The sequence below is a fragment of the Spea bombifrons genome, chromosome 3 (assembly GCF_027358695.1).
Source record: "Spea bombifrons isolate aSpeBom1 chromosome 3, aSpeBom1.2.pri, whole genome shotgun sequence".
NCBI classification, from domain to species: domain Eukaryota; kingdom Metazoa; phylum Chordata; class Amphibia; order Anura; family Pelobatidae; genus Spea; species Spea bombifrons.
This window is the reverse complement of record NC_071089.1, coordinates 36,918,043-36,932,336: the sequence shown is the minus strand read 5'-3', so window position 1 is coordinate 36,932,336 and position 14,294 is coordinate 36,918,043. Positions and strand designations below refer to the sequence as shown.

General features: G+C 37.7%; 1 protein-coding gene across 1 annotated transcript; it reads left to right on the top strand.

Moving 5' to 3' along the window:
- Positions 1-151: 151 nt before the first annotated feature.
- LOC128484418 (presenilin-2-like) lies at positions 152-13,434 on the top strand. The gene is made up of 12 exons (XM_053460793.1): positions 152-357; positions 2,321-2,449; positions 4,058-4,213; positions 5,809-6,038; positions 8,147-8,288; positions 8,565-8,632; positions 9,489-9,709; positions 10,511-10,609; positions 11,107-11,184; positions 11,612-11,716; positions 12,467-12,585; positions 13,153-13,434. The coding sequence occupies exons 3-12, from the start codon at positions 4,067-4,069 to the stop codon at positions 13,306-13,308; spliced, it is 1,365 nt and encodes a 454-aa protein (XP_053316768.1). The 5' UTR covers positions 152-357; positions 2,321-2,449; positions 4,058-4,066; the 3' UTR covers positions 13,309-13,434.
- The last annotated feature ends 860 nt before the right edge of the window (positions 13,435-14,294 follow it).

The following is a 14,294-nucleotide window of genomic DNA, read 5'->3' as shown; positions in this document are numbered from 1 at the left end:
TTGTGCATGCACCTCACTTTGCTTTGTGTATATCCCTATATATGTCGGTGCCTGTGTGTGAGGGCTGGATGAATGGTGCAGCCACTAAGAAGAGGAGGAGGAGGCGGACGGAGCACACGACTGACACTCCTCCGGCTCCAACAAAACGAGAGACATACACAAACCTAGCGTGTCATTAAATCATTCACAATCAGAGCACCGGCAGACATTATATAAATGCACCGGCCTTCCCTGTCCTATATAAACTAAGAGGAAGGGATTTCTGCATGACATTAGGCCTTAAATCATAATAATAAACAGTCTGGCAAACAATGCAACCAATGAGAGACTCGAATGAAAATGGGTAGCGAGCACAAGGTACTTTATTACAATGCGAGTAGGGGATTGATAATAACAAAAAAAAAAAAAATTCTGGTGTAAAATGGCGGAAGTGCTTGTCTCAGCAGTTTTGTTTCATTTGCACGGGTAAATGTCTCAACATGACAAACGGGAAGTTTGGGGACAAAAGGAGGCCCAACTTGGATTAGGCCCTTGCAGCCTAGTGAAAAGTGAACAGTGGGAGGGATTGAATTTGTAAAAGGGAGGCGTTTTGTCCCTTGTCGGCTGCAGTCGATATAGGGGGCGGAGAAAATAAGGATTGGTATGAGTAGCGGTTTGCTGTGGTGGGGCGGAGTATTTGGAGTTCGCCGGTGGTGACGTCAGTAGCTAGGGGTCAGAAAGGGATTGGTCAGGAGGGTCTGGGCTTGAACGCACAAGGTTGAACTGGGGAACTACTAATGAAGAAGGGTGGAGGGGCAGTTGCTTTTACTGATTGGCTAGCTTGTCTCTAGGGGGAAGAAGGCAGATTTTAGGTATAGTACTGTAGATTGAAAATTTAAAGTGTTGTAGGACTGGAAAGATCCCTATTAGTGGACTTTTTTTTCTATTTAAGATTACATTATTTTAAACTTCTAATATGCATTTGATTTCCATTGAAATTTAACAGAAGCCTAGTGAGGCCTATATAGAAATTAAGAGCGGGGAAGTGTTTTCCTCTATCCCTAACCCATGGATGAGGACAGAGCAGACAAGGTGGCCATACTTGCAGCCTTTCTGAAACAATCATGCTAAAGACCAGTCTCTTGATCCACGGGTATACGCATTAAAGGGATCCTCAATGCGCTGATCCCCTTCACCAAATGATGCCCTGTACCCTTTCCATGATCGCTAAATTCATTATAAGGACCAAGAGTTAAAAGCGAGCTTCTAATGCAGGGAGAACTTGGCTGGTCTTTTATAATGAATAGCTAAATCAGCTTTCTCAAAAGGCTCCTCGCTCGTTAAAGTATCGCCTCAGCCCTACTTTCCAAAGAAAATTACCAAGATTGGCCCTTCATAATAAACACCAAAGAGTGCTCCTTCCTATTCCTGTGTAGGAGAAACTATTGGCATATGCTGTCATATATCCATATAGAGTAATATTAAAATTAATTTCTAAATATTCTGTTTTTAAAGAAAGTTCTTAACCCATTCATGACAAAGCCCATACATGCACCGGCTCACAATGTATTGTCATTAATGGATTTAAGGACAACCTGTTGTCCGTAAGGGATAATAAGAACAACTGTGTATGGTTTGTGTTGGCGATTGAATGAGATTGTGGATGAATGCGACAGAATGCAAGAATTCATCTTGATCTAAAGTGTTGAACACACTTAGTCCTGAAGGGTTAATTAGTGGCACTAGTTCTAAGCTTGAGGGTGAGGGTTAAACAAACTACTTTATTCGCTCATAAATATTTTTAATGAATTTGGACAATAGAAATACACAGAATTTGACGACAGGCAAGAACCATTTAATCTACTCGTTTATTCCTGCTTTAAAGACTCTTTAAGTTCTTGACTACCAATTCTGCTGGGAAGCTGTTCCACGTATTCAGCACCATCTTATTAAAGTAAAACACTGCAGTGTTAGATTATTGCTCTGGTAGTCTGAAAATAATATTGCATGGAGAGAGTGGAAGTTTGAATAGAATGTACAATAATGGCAACTCAGATGCATATAGTGTGGCCTATATACACTTTCCCTTCTAGTACCATATGGGATGACCTGCATGTGTTTTAATTATAGGCTTCTTCCATGGTTAAAAGGAGCATACAAAAAATAGTTTGCCAGATTTTACTACAATTTGGAAGCTTACGTTTTAATTTAAAATTATTCTTTATCACAACTATTTTGCATTTCTACTTTCTAGTATAATGATAGTAATAAAGCATTTGCTATACATGTTCCTTTACAGAACGAAGTCCCGTAAACGATTTGTTTTGTCTCTAGTGTTTAGAGCTCAATCAAATGAAAACACGATGACAGAGCGGAGCCAAACGAGGCGTGGAACGCATACATGCCTTGGTACGGTGTCCTCGGAAGGTCTTTCCTGTATTTTGCGGAAACGGGTGCCTCCTTCGCCTAGGTAGGAAATATGTTGTGCCAGTTATGTTTTCTTCTTCTTTTTTTTCATTATTATTACCTACTAGTGTCACGTCTTTCTTTATTCTGACATCTTTTAAGTTCTGTCTGTATATTTGTGTTAAGTTGCAACGTGTTAAAAGAATATAAAAGTACAGTTCCTTATTTTTTTTTCGTACTTAACATCCCCAAGCCAGCATGCGATGATTAAATAAACAGTTGGGGTCTGATGATCTGCCAAAGGTTTGAAAATGTGACAATTAATAAAATAAATCTGTGTTGTATTCTGACATCTTAATATTGAATACGCTTATTCAGAATAATTAGCACCTTATTCTGTTAGAGATATAACAATAAGCAATTTTAATTACTTGACAAGCATGCCCAACAGTATCCAGAAATAGGAATTACAACTATCAGAGATTTGTTTAAAGGTTTTCTATTTTTAGTATACTGAATGAATTAAAAATACAGTGCAAATTATCTTTTGATCTATACACATGCAAGCAGTTTGGCTAACAGAATGTAAAGGTGGACTCATCACTTCCAAGTGCATTAGGGTCAAGTTTGTATGACAGACGGGTTTAAAACTGCTGCCATTCACTACAAAATCAAACACTAGCAGCCTTCTTCATAAAAAAAACAATCAATGGATATGATGTAAATTACTTTTGTAATTCATATTATTTTGATTCTGCTAATAATGGTGTTTTGCATCAACTTTATTGGGGAAAAAAGTTATGCATGAGTTTCTCTAGTTTGAAGAAAGTTTTTTTTTTTTTTGGAGTTGCTAAGCATTCATAGTGACACAGTTTAGTCTTATGACCAAAAGTGATTTTTAGTGAATCTCAATGGAATCATTCAGTCTGTCACTGAAGTGTTCTTTGTTGCTGTATATGAATGTAATTGGAATTAAAATAAACTAGAAGTACTTAGAAGATTCTTTGCTTATTAAAATGAGTCTGATTTTACTTGATTTCCGTTTAAGGGGAATGCCAACCTTTTTTTTTTTTTTTTCTTTTTCTTTTTTTTTTTTTTTTGAAACCCACCATTTTTTATTACTAGTGTCAGATTAAAAACAAGTTTCTATCCCTAACAGACACTCATTATACTGCATGTGGTAAACAGGCGGCTCTGTGTTAATCGCCTAGTCGGACACTCTGACTAATGAAAGTCTATCGAGGAACATGCTTCAATATCGTTGCCATAAAGATTCTGCTTCATGCAGTGTTTGAGCGGGGAATTACCCAAAACATCACATACTTTCAATAACAGGTTATCTGTGTGCCATGAAGGGTCTTGCACACTTATTTGGCGTCTATAATCGATCATGCGATGTTATTTGCATTAGATACTTCCTACATGCAAACAAACATGTATGTACTCCGAACATGCAAATGGTACTGGCCTACTGTGTTATTGGATATGTTAATTAATCAATAGGTCACATGTTGATTCGATTGAGGCAAGTTTTATATATATATATATATATATAAATATAAATAATACCGGGTATATGAAAGGTAAACATAGGAACTGACGTTTTGCTTTTCCCCCCCATGAACTTTAGTTGTTTTCCACTTAATTTATTGGTATGTGCCCTTAATTTCAGTATTTGCGTATGATGGCATTCATGAACAGCTCAGACAGTGAAGAAGAAGAAGAATGCAACGAGCGAACATCGCTGATAGCAACTGAAAGCCCGCTGCTTCCATCGTATCAAGATGGTCATCAGCCACAGAGAGAAGAAGAGACTACAAACCACAGGGTAGCATGTCTTTTCATACAGGTTTAATATAGCATAATTCTATAATTTAGCATAATACAGCATAATTCCAAGTAAAATAGGCCTTCTAGCAAACCTAGAAAGCAAACCTTTGTTTTACAGGTATATAATGTGTTGAGTTTAAATGAAAACATAAAATCAAATCTATCTGGATTTAAAAAAAGATTAGGATATAGAAACTACACAGCTCCTGTGAGCATCTAGCCATATGGAGTTCACAACAGAAGACATGGTACCTTCTGGATAGTGGGCGTCTGACAGGATGCACACACTGTTACACAGAATAAGTCTGCAGCTTTTTCCCGTTAAGAATCATCTTTATGTTTTTTGGATCTCTGCAAGCAAAGAGAAAATGTCATGTGTGTGCATTTATGTGCACAAGTTTTAGGCAGGTGTGAAAAAAAATGCTGCAAAGTGAGTGAACAGAAGAAAAATCACCCCCCCCATGATGTACTGAAAGATTATAAGATTGAAGGTTTGAATATCTATACAGATATTTGTTCAAAAAGCACACCATGACTCCTATTAATATATAGCAAGCTAGACACAGACGGTGGTACAACGTGGCATCCATTATCTAGTGAACTAGACACAGACGGTGGTACAGCATAACTCCAATCGCAATATACTGAATCAGGCATTTTTTCTAAAATAATCTTAAATAAGTGAATACACGAACAGACAGGCTTCTATTTTTAAGAAATGCCTCTATTAGCAGTAACTGTTTATTTTTATATTTTATTATCATTCAATGACATTACAAAAATGCAAACCTATTTCTCACTCATGTTTTCTCACACTCGTTCTCTCATGCTTTCTTACTTACCCTATTACACATCGCACCAATTGATTTGATTTCGATTTTTCTTCTCTTTACTCACTTTGCATTTTGTTAAATGATAAAAAAATAAGTTGGCTATTAATATGAATTTTTTCTTTACCCTGCGTAAAACTTTTGTACAATACTATATATCATAAAAAAATACAGAACAATTAATCTTAAAATACTCTAATTTGTTCTTGTTCAGTGAAGCCCATCTGTGGCCACTTTTCAGTAAAAGAGCTTTTATTTAAAAATGGACTGTCTCCTACATTGCTTTTACCTTGATTAAACTTATAGGTTGAAAATATCCACAGTTTGTGATTGTTTTGGAGATATTTTATTGAAAGACTATGGACTAGCGTATATTGTGTAAGTTTAAATGTGCTAGAAGTTGGCAAACAAATTATAACAATGTGCTAAAATCCTTTGTTTTCCTCACCAAAACAAGGATCCTCCATTTTGGCAGGGACAGCAACTTTACATAAAGTGGCAAAATGATAATATAAACTTAATGGGGATGAATAATCATGCTGATCCTGAGAACAGGAAAAGAATGGGATGCTAAGGTGGATGCTTCCATGTCATTTAGGAAAATGACCAATCCACTTTAATTTTCCATTTGCATGTACCCCATCCCATGTGTAAGATTGTTGTTTTATTAAATAAAGCTGACAGCACAGCTTATCAGCATGCTAGGTTGTCGTAAATGTTGTCTTTCTTGTGTAATGCTTAAATAATTATTGGTTCCTAACAGAAACAACACACTAACAGCACACAAGAGGCAGGCAATGCACCTAATGGGGAAACATCTCGTACAAGAGTTTCTAACAGGGAAGGCCCAGCAGATGGTGACGAGGAAGAGCTGACTCTGAAATATGGGGCTCGTCACGTCATCATGCTCTTTGTTCCAGTCACTCTTTGCATGGTTGTCGTTGTTGCCACAATAAAGTCAGTCAGTTTCTACACAGAAAAAAATGGGCAATTGTGAGTATGAATGTTTTATCAGTTAAACAATAAATATACATCACAACCACACTGGTGTGAGCTCAGTATTGCATCTATGATGAGTTCCTAAGTTTGTCACTCCATGGTTGCTATTCTCCTGACTAAATGATTCCAAGTTCTAACCCAGGTCATCAGTAGACCCAATTTCTAATCAAAGTCAATGTTAACTTAGCTCAGCATGTAGTAAGATAATAGTTGATTTGTGAAAGTTACATTTTGACCAAATGTCTATTTAGCAAACTTTAATTACTATTCATTACAGAGGATCAGCCACAGTGAACTTCTGCATGAAGGACTAAACTGGCCTCATGAAATGTATAGTCAAAGTACTGTGTTGACTTTCAAATATCCAAAGATATTTCCAGGCCAACTCAAGCTTTTTGCAGGAGAAACTCACTATATCATAATGCATAATGAAGCTGGTATATTGTTATGTTTCAATAGATGGTTTGATGAACAGACCATGAACTTTGCCAACAAAAAGTAACAAACTCTTAACTCTTGGCAACAGGGCTGCCATCAAGGAGGTATGCCTGACACTGTTCCACTGGGCCTGGCCAAGCAAGAAAGCTGGACCCCCATGCTTGGCTCTCATAAGGCGTGTGTGGTTGATAGAAAGGTCTGAGGCTTTAAGTCTGTACTGGGCCCCACAATTTCTGATGGTGGCCCTGGTTGGCAAACACATTAATTTGCTGTGTGAACATTTTTTTTTTCTTTTTTGCTCTGTTTTCAAACGGCTGTGTTATACAAGCATATTAATACATTTAGAATCACAGTTAGTTTACTCTCTCAGTGTAAGTCTGTTGAAAGGTGTCACAAACTTCTGTGGAATAAAAGAAAATGGCAGGCAACTAATGCAGGGCTCGACAAATCCCAGGTCTCAGAATTTTGTCCTGGCGCCTAGGAGTTTGTCAGCCTCTTACATTCACAAAAAAATGCCCCCGTGTCACCACGCGGGGGCGCTGCTGTTGCTGTCTGCCCAGGAGTCTGGGCAGACAGCACAGCCACTCCGAGCCCGCCCCCGAGCCTGAGATCACTCCCACGGAGTGATCCTGTAGACTGAAACCGCGATTGCAGAGAAACCTGCAATAGCGTTTTCAGCTGCCACAGGCAGCTTCAGGAAAGGGGGTTCATTGTTGATTGGGTCCCCACACAAGTGTGGGGACCTGACACAACATCCCCCTGCTGCCTGATCGCTCCATGAGAGCGACAGGGCAGCGTTAACCCCTTCAATGTCGCGATCACGGCATTTAGGGGTTAATTCCCGTTTTTCATGGGGCTCTGCTGCTGCTGGTCTGCCTGGAAGTCCAGGCAGACCAGCAACAGCAAAAACGAGCCCCCACAAGCCCTTTGATGACTCCTGTAGGCATGGAAGCCTACAGCAGTCATCAGAGACTCCCCCCTGCAATGGCTGGTCTATAGACCAGCAATTGCTTCCCAGCTGCCAGAGGCAGCTTCAGTGACAGGGGGAGAGGGTTCTTTGGTCTCCACATGAGTGTGGAGACCAGCCCCAACACCCCCCTGCTGCCTGATCGCTCCATGAGAGCGTCAGTGCAGCGTTAACCCCTTCAATTCCACAATTGTTTATAACACATTCGTGGCATTGCAGGGGTTAACATTTGTCCCCACAAGCTTGTGGGGACTAAATATCAATCAATGCTGTGCTCCAATGGAACATCAGCATCGAAAGAGTTAAAAAAAATATATATATCAAAAAAAATTATTTAAAAAAAAAAACCCAAAAAAACAGCACTGACCTGAAAGTCCAGGGTGCTTCCAGGTCAAATGCTGTGAGTTTAGTAAGTGGGCTGATGATGATCAGATCACTCCTAACCAACTGTTAGTTTAAAAAAAAATCCTGGCTCCTAACTTTTTTAGCTGGCGCCTAGATTCACAACAAATTTGTCAAGCCCTGAACTAATGTGTTGTTTTGCATATTATCACTGTAGCTTTTTTAATATACTGTATATTTCAGATATACTCTATAATCACTATGCAATGATTTTAGTATTTCAGGTTAGTGCAAAAAACCCAACAATTTAATTTGTATGTGGGGTTTTTTTATGTGTTGTGCTTGTTACTTTCAGAATCTACACACCTTTTTCTGAAGACACCACGTCTGTTGGCCAACGCTTATTAAATTCTGTGCTAAATACAATCATAATGATCAGCGTGATTCTCGTGATGACAATATTCCTTGTTTTGTTATACAAGTACAGATGCTACAAGGTAAGAATGAACTTCAGGTTGAACATCAGTTGCTAACAGTACAGAAGTTATACAGATTCTAGATTGAATTACCAGTTAAACTATTCATATTTTAGGATTATGGCATCTCCAAACACTTGAAATAGCCAAAGTAGAAGTGTGTGTGAGAGATGGTGTTAAAGGTGTGACGGAACTTTCATAGACTTTTGATATCCTGTTGGTGGCTATTTATATAATTGTGTAAGGCACTAACATATCTTCAATTTGTAAAAATTCATTTAACATTTTGTTTTGTAGTTCATCCACGGATGGTTAATTCTGTCATCCTTAATGCTGCTTTTCATGTTCACGTATATGTATCTTGGGTAAGTGTTTATAAGTGATTGCAAAATAATGTGATGTATGACTTGTTATAGGCTAACACTAAGAAAAATGAACAGTCTAGCCGACTAAACCTTTCCATGTATACATCACATATTTATTTATTTTAAATCAAATTCCATTTGCATTCTATTTGCATTTTCTCTGACCATTTGTCTGAGAAGAACCAGTTAATAATAGAGGTCATTGAACCTTTCTGCAGGTAAGGCTAGCAATAACATCAGACCCATGCTCTATGCCGGTCCAGCTTTACCCTACTCGCTGACACGAACACTAGTATAATCTTACTAATGTCACTTGCAAAGAGCACTGAGGGACCAGCCAACTTACACATGAAAATCTTACACATTGATAACTACAACATATACAACTTAAAGTGGACCATGTTTCATTTGTTCAGAACAGTTACCTTAAAATGAACAGTTTTTTACACCTAATTTACACCAATTTATATCTAAAAAAGTTAATTTGATCGTTGCAGACTGTGTATCTTTGAAACGCCCTTTATGCTGGTTTCTAAATAATGATGAAGATTTTAGGTTCCATGTTAAGTTAAATTTTTTTCCATGCTCAAGGTCCCCATTAAACTCTGTTCTGTCAAACTAGTTGGACTGCAAGATTGTTATCCTCCATAATGAAATATGTGTCTGCTTGTTGGATGACACAAAAGATCATAAGGGTCAGCACCTACTAAAGGTGCCCAGCCATACTGCCCTGCTGTACAATAGAGGTTTAGCTGTAGGTACACCATAAATAATCCAGATTTATTGACTTGCTATTCTATAGCTTGTTATTCTTGCAATGGTTTTCAATATGCTTGTCTTCCTTCTGTTAATCCAGTGAAGTGTTCAAGACCTACAACGTTGCAATGGATTATCCAACCCTTTTCATGGTAATCTGGAATTTCGGGGCAGTCGGAATGATCTGCATTCATTGGAAAGGCCCTCTTCAGCTCCAGCAAGCTTATCTTATCATGATCAGTGCACTCATGGCATTGGTATTCATCAAATATCTACCTGAATGGTCTGCGTGGGTCATACTAGGAGCTATTTCAGTTTACGGTATGCACACACAAAATGGCATCCATACATATATTTGTTGTATTATTCTGTATTATAAGCTATATATCTGTGAAAATATTTAACAATTTGGAGCTAGCTGTGGGTGATAGCCTTAAACTCTGTTATTATATTAAGCTGACAACCCATTCTATCATTCTGATTAAGAGACATGGTCTTGGTCACCAAGAGGTTAGTATGTAGTGCCCTGATTAGGTAATTTTTCTTTTGCAATTTCATACAGTTCTTATTAACCAAACATATGAATATAGTAACATGGTGTTATCTCTATTTTTGTCGAGGTAAGGTGACAAAAACCTTGTTAAGTACTGTATGGACCTTTTTGCTGTATACAGTAGCATTGACAGAAACCTCTTATTTTGTGGCGATAAACTTCCTTCATCTCCAGTCTTGGAGGCAGCTATTGTTGTCAGTTGTGATTGGTTGATGTCCCTGCTCAAGGTTGCCATTGTGTTGTTTACCACAGACAGCGTAATAAAGAGTCGGGGTATTGCCTTGTAGATTGGGGTATGATAACAGAGCTAGAACACATGTAAATTACGCATATGCATCCACCTGAAAATATATTGTATAAAAACTGTTAAAAAATAATAATAAATAATAATTTAAAAAAATCAGCGCAGAATTTTGGACATTGTTTTCAGTCTGATACTAGTAACAAAATAAAATCAACAGGTGTGTCGAAATGGAACAACAACACCTTGTCCTGAATCCTTGAGGATTTGACTTGAAATTTAACAAGGCATCTTACCGGAAACTGATATATTGCAATTTTTCCGACAGATCTGTTAGCTGTACTGTGCCCAAAGGGTCCTTTGAGAATGCTGGTGGAAACTGCACAGGAAAGGAATGAACCCATATTCCCTGCATTGATTTATTCTTGTAAGTATTTTTACCAGTTACATCAATGTTATGTTGTTGTTATATGAATGGACTGTATGTTTTTTCCCCTTTTAGCTCTATGCGTGCTGTTGCTTTTTTGTGTGTAAGTGAGGTGTAAAAATACTTGTTTCTTTCATCCTTTCACTCAAGTGCCATATAGGTGATTGTGATATCACGTAAATAATTGGAAAAAAAAAGCCAATAGTCCTAATGCCATTTGGAACAGCAGTAGAATAGTAGAGAGAAAAATAATTATATACAGTATATAGAACCCCTATTCACGTTTAAGCACATTCTGGTTTACAACAGCTTGCTGGACTGATCTTTTTGGCTTTAGGGAAGATAAGTTTGGGAAAACCATCCATTGCTGCTGCTACATGGATTCCATGAAAAAAAGTTTTCGGATAAGCAAGATATTTGTCTCATATATTACAAAGCAATATACAGAACTTGTATTTAATTAACACTTGTTTTAATCATATCTTTTTACTTGAAAGCTGCTATGGTGTGGACGGTGGGAATGGCAGATTCTGAGAGAAGGAACAGTAGGCTGAATGAACCACCACAAGATACATGTAATTATGCTGTTTTGATGATACTTCAAGGGAAGACTGTGTGAAGTTAGTGTAGGGTACAATGAAGACACATTATTTTAGTGGCTGCACGTAGCATTAAATTGCATGATAACTGCATCAGGCATTAATGCTCCATTTACATTGACCACTAAAGGAGACTGCTTTTGGTTAAAAACGGGTTTAATAATGTAACTTTACACAGCAGTTGTAGATGGGTGGGAACAAACAGTATTAAATCTTTCAATATACTAAATACATATTCCAATGTATAGACATATGTATATGCACACAGGTGTATAAATGAGATATATATATATATAATCCTAATTAGCATAGTTTGGAAATAATTCATGTATATGCATATGGTACAGCCTGGGGATATCACAAAAAGAGTGGCTTGAACTTATTTAAAATTGCTTTTTGGCAGATGACAATGTAAATAGCTTACAACAAGTAGACAGTGATGTTATAGAGACAAGAGTTGAAACTCCAAGCAACCCATCTGCATCTTCTGATGACCCAGAAGAAGAAAGTAAGTCAATCGTCCTTTTTGTGTGCCACAATGTCGTCTGAATATCTTCATCGTTATGTTGTGTCCATTGACAGTCTGATCGAAGAATGCTCTTGTTTATCCTAGTTAGAAATCATAAATTCTAACCGTATTAGGTGTAAATATTTGCTGGTATAAAAGAATATCAATTGAGTAAATAAAATAAAAAACAGGTTTTGAATTACCCACTTTACCCAACAAAAGTATAGTGTTAGATACACATGCCGCATGTTTACAGAAAGCAATTTACATAAATGTAGAATGTATTTTATTATTGGATATAGAGTTAAAACATAGAATTTGATGTCAAATAATAATAAAAAAATAAAATTAACCTAGTGCTTCTGCTGGAACTTGTTCCACTATCACCCTCTCAGTGAATGAAAACATATTTATATTACACCTAAGCCTCTGGCCCTCCAGTCTTAGAGTATGACCTCCTGTACTAACATTTCTCATTCTTTGCAATATACTTGCCTCTTGTACTTTGTTAAATCCCTTGTGTGCATTTAAATCCATTCCCTAACCAGTCCTCAAAGCTATACATGTTGAGTTTTATTCATTTAATATTTAAAAAAGGATGTCTAAAAGAAACCTGAAATCTCCTGTAGCTAGAATACAATGAGTTACATGAGGTTGGATGAGGGGAGGCATATTTAGTCTGACAAGGCCTATCTGAGTACGGGTATACACTGCAGACTGTGGCTTTCCTAATCATCTAATTTCCCGCAGGGGGAGTGAAGCTTGGCCTTGGCGACTTCATATTCTACAGTGTCCTTGTGGGAAAGGCAGCAGCAACTGCCAGTGGAGACTGGAACACCACGTTGGCCTGTTTTGTGGCCATATTAATAGTAAGTCAAGTGATGATTTGGGCATTGGAAATTGTTAATGACGGTATTGCGTGTTCCTATACGAATGATGGAATATTCTTACTTTTACCGACACTGCTCCATAGTAGCCCAATCTGCCACTTCAGCTACACTGTGCGGCAATTGATTTAATATGCCTGGCAGCTCATCAACATAAAATGTAATGTGGGTCCCCTCATACCCAGCCAGGGCTACCTCATCATCCACAGTCCAGCCCTGCCCTCTAGCCTCATAGGTGTCCCTGTGTTTTAATATACTTCTATATACGAACAGTTATAGCAGTCGGTCGGTGCACATCATTAGTTATCGTTCACACTTAAGATTCAAGTTAAGTATTCTGCCAATGTTTCGGCCATGCAAGGCTTTAGTCCCACCAAAAAATGATTTCACAGGCCTGTAGTAATTTTACTAGTAACTCTAGATACTAGTAAGATTTTTTTTTTTGTTAGCATATAATTATTCATATGATTGTTATGCAGCCTGTTTTCATAGACAGGAGAATTTTGTGAATGTTTAGCACCAGACAATACTGTTGTTTTTTCCCCCCAGGGATTATGTCTGACCTTGTTGCTGCTGGCTGTTTTCAAGAAAGCTTTGCCTGCTCTACCAATTTCTATCACCTTTGGATTGATATTCTACTTCTCTACTGACAACATTGTACAACCTTTCATGGACACCTTAGCTGCTCACCAGATGTACATCTAGCATTATGTTCTCAATGAGCACTTTTTTTAAGGTCGTGAATTGAAGTGTGATGTATGTGAACGCACGTGTATAGTGCCATAATTTTATTATGACAGATGGGACAATGTACACAACTAACAGTAATCATAGGAAGAAACAAAAGTCTTAGCCTGGTCAGGAAGGTATGGCGCAGTTCCGGACATCAACAGAGGTCTCTTATATTTATAACACAGTGAATCCATATAGCCACTAATAATATATTGCACTGTGATAAAGTTTGTACTCTGGGTACAAATACACTATACTGCATATGTGCTTTCCAAGGTTTATATCAATGGACAGCAAGCGCCCCATTAAGCAGTGACACACCAGGGAGCCTAATACACCAAATGGGTTATCTGCCCCCGTTTGGCAGATAAGCTACCGACCCCTATGCCAAAATACGCCACTCGCCACTCTCAAGCTCTGCCTTTTTCAGGTTATGGTGTGTGTGTGTGTGTATATATATATATATATATATATATATATATATATATATATATATATATATATATGTGTGTGTGTGTTTGTATATATACACACACATTTTAACCGTAAGTTAAAATGTGGTCTGATACAGTGGTATATAGATATATATCATTGCATGGGGTCATGTTTTTAACCAGTGGTATATATGTATAGGTCCCCTTGACATAGTTAGAATAAATAAACACAGCAACATTACAACATTAATGTAATAACAATTATCAGCTATGTTAGTTACATTTTAAATATTGATTATAAAGTTTCATTAACTGCAGTTTGATGAGATCACAGCAACAGTTGGTGGCTGCCATCTTGGACTTTTAACAATGACAGTTGGAAACTGACTTTACAGTAAAATCTCTCCTCTCTTGGGGAACTGACAATGAGGTAAGCTGCCTGTTTAGAGCCAGCGAACACAGATATGTTTAAAGGATCAGAGAATATGTGACACCGAGTTGTTGATTACACAAAGCATTATTTGG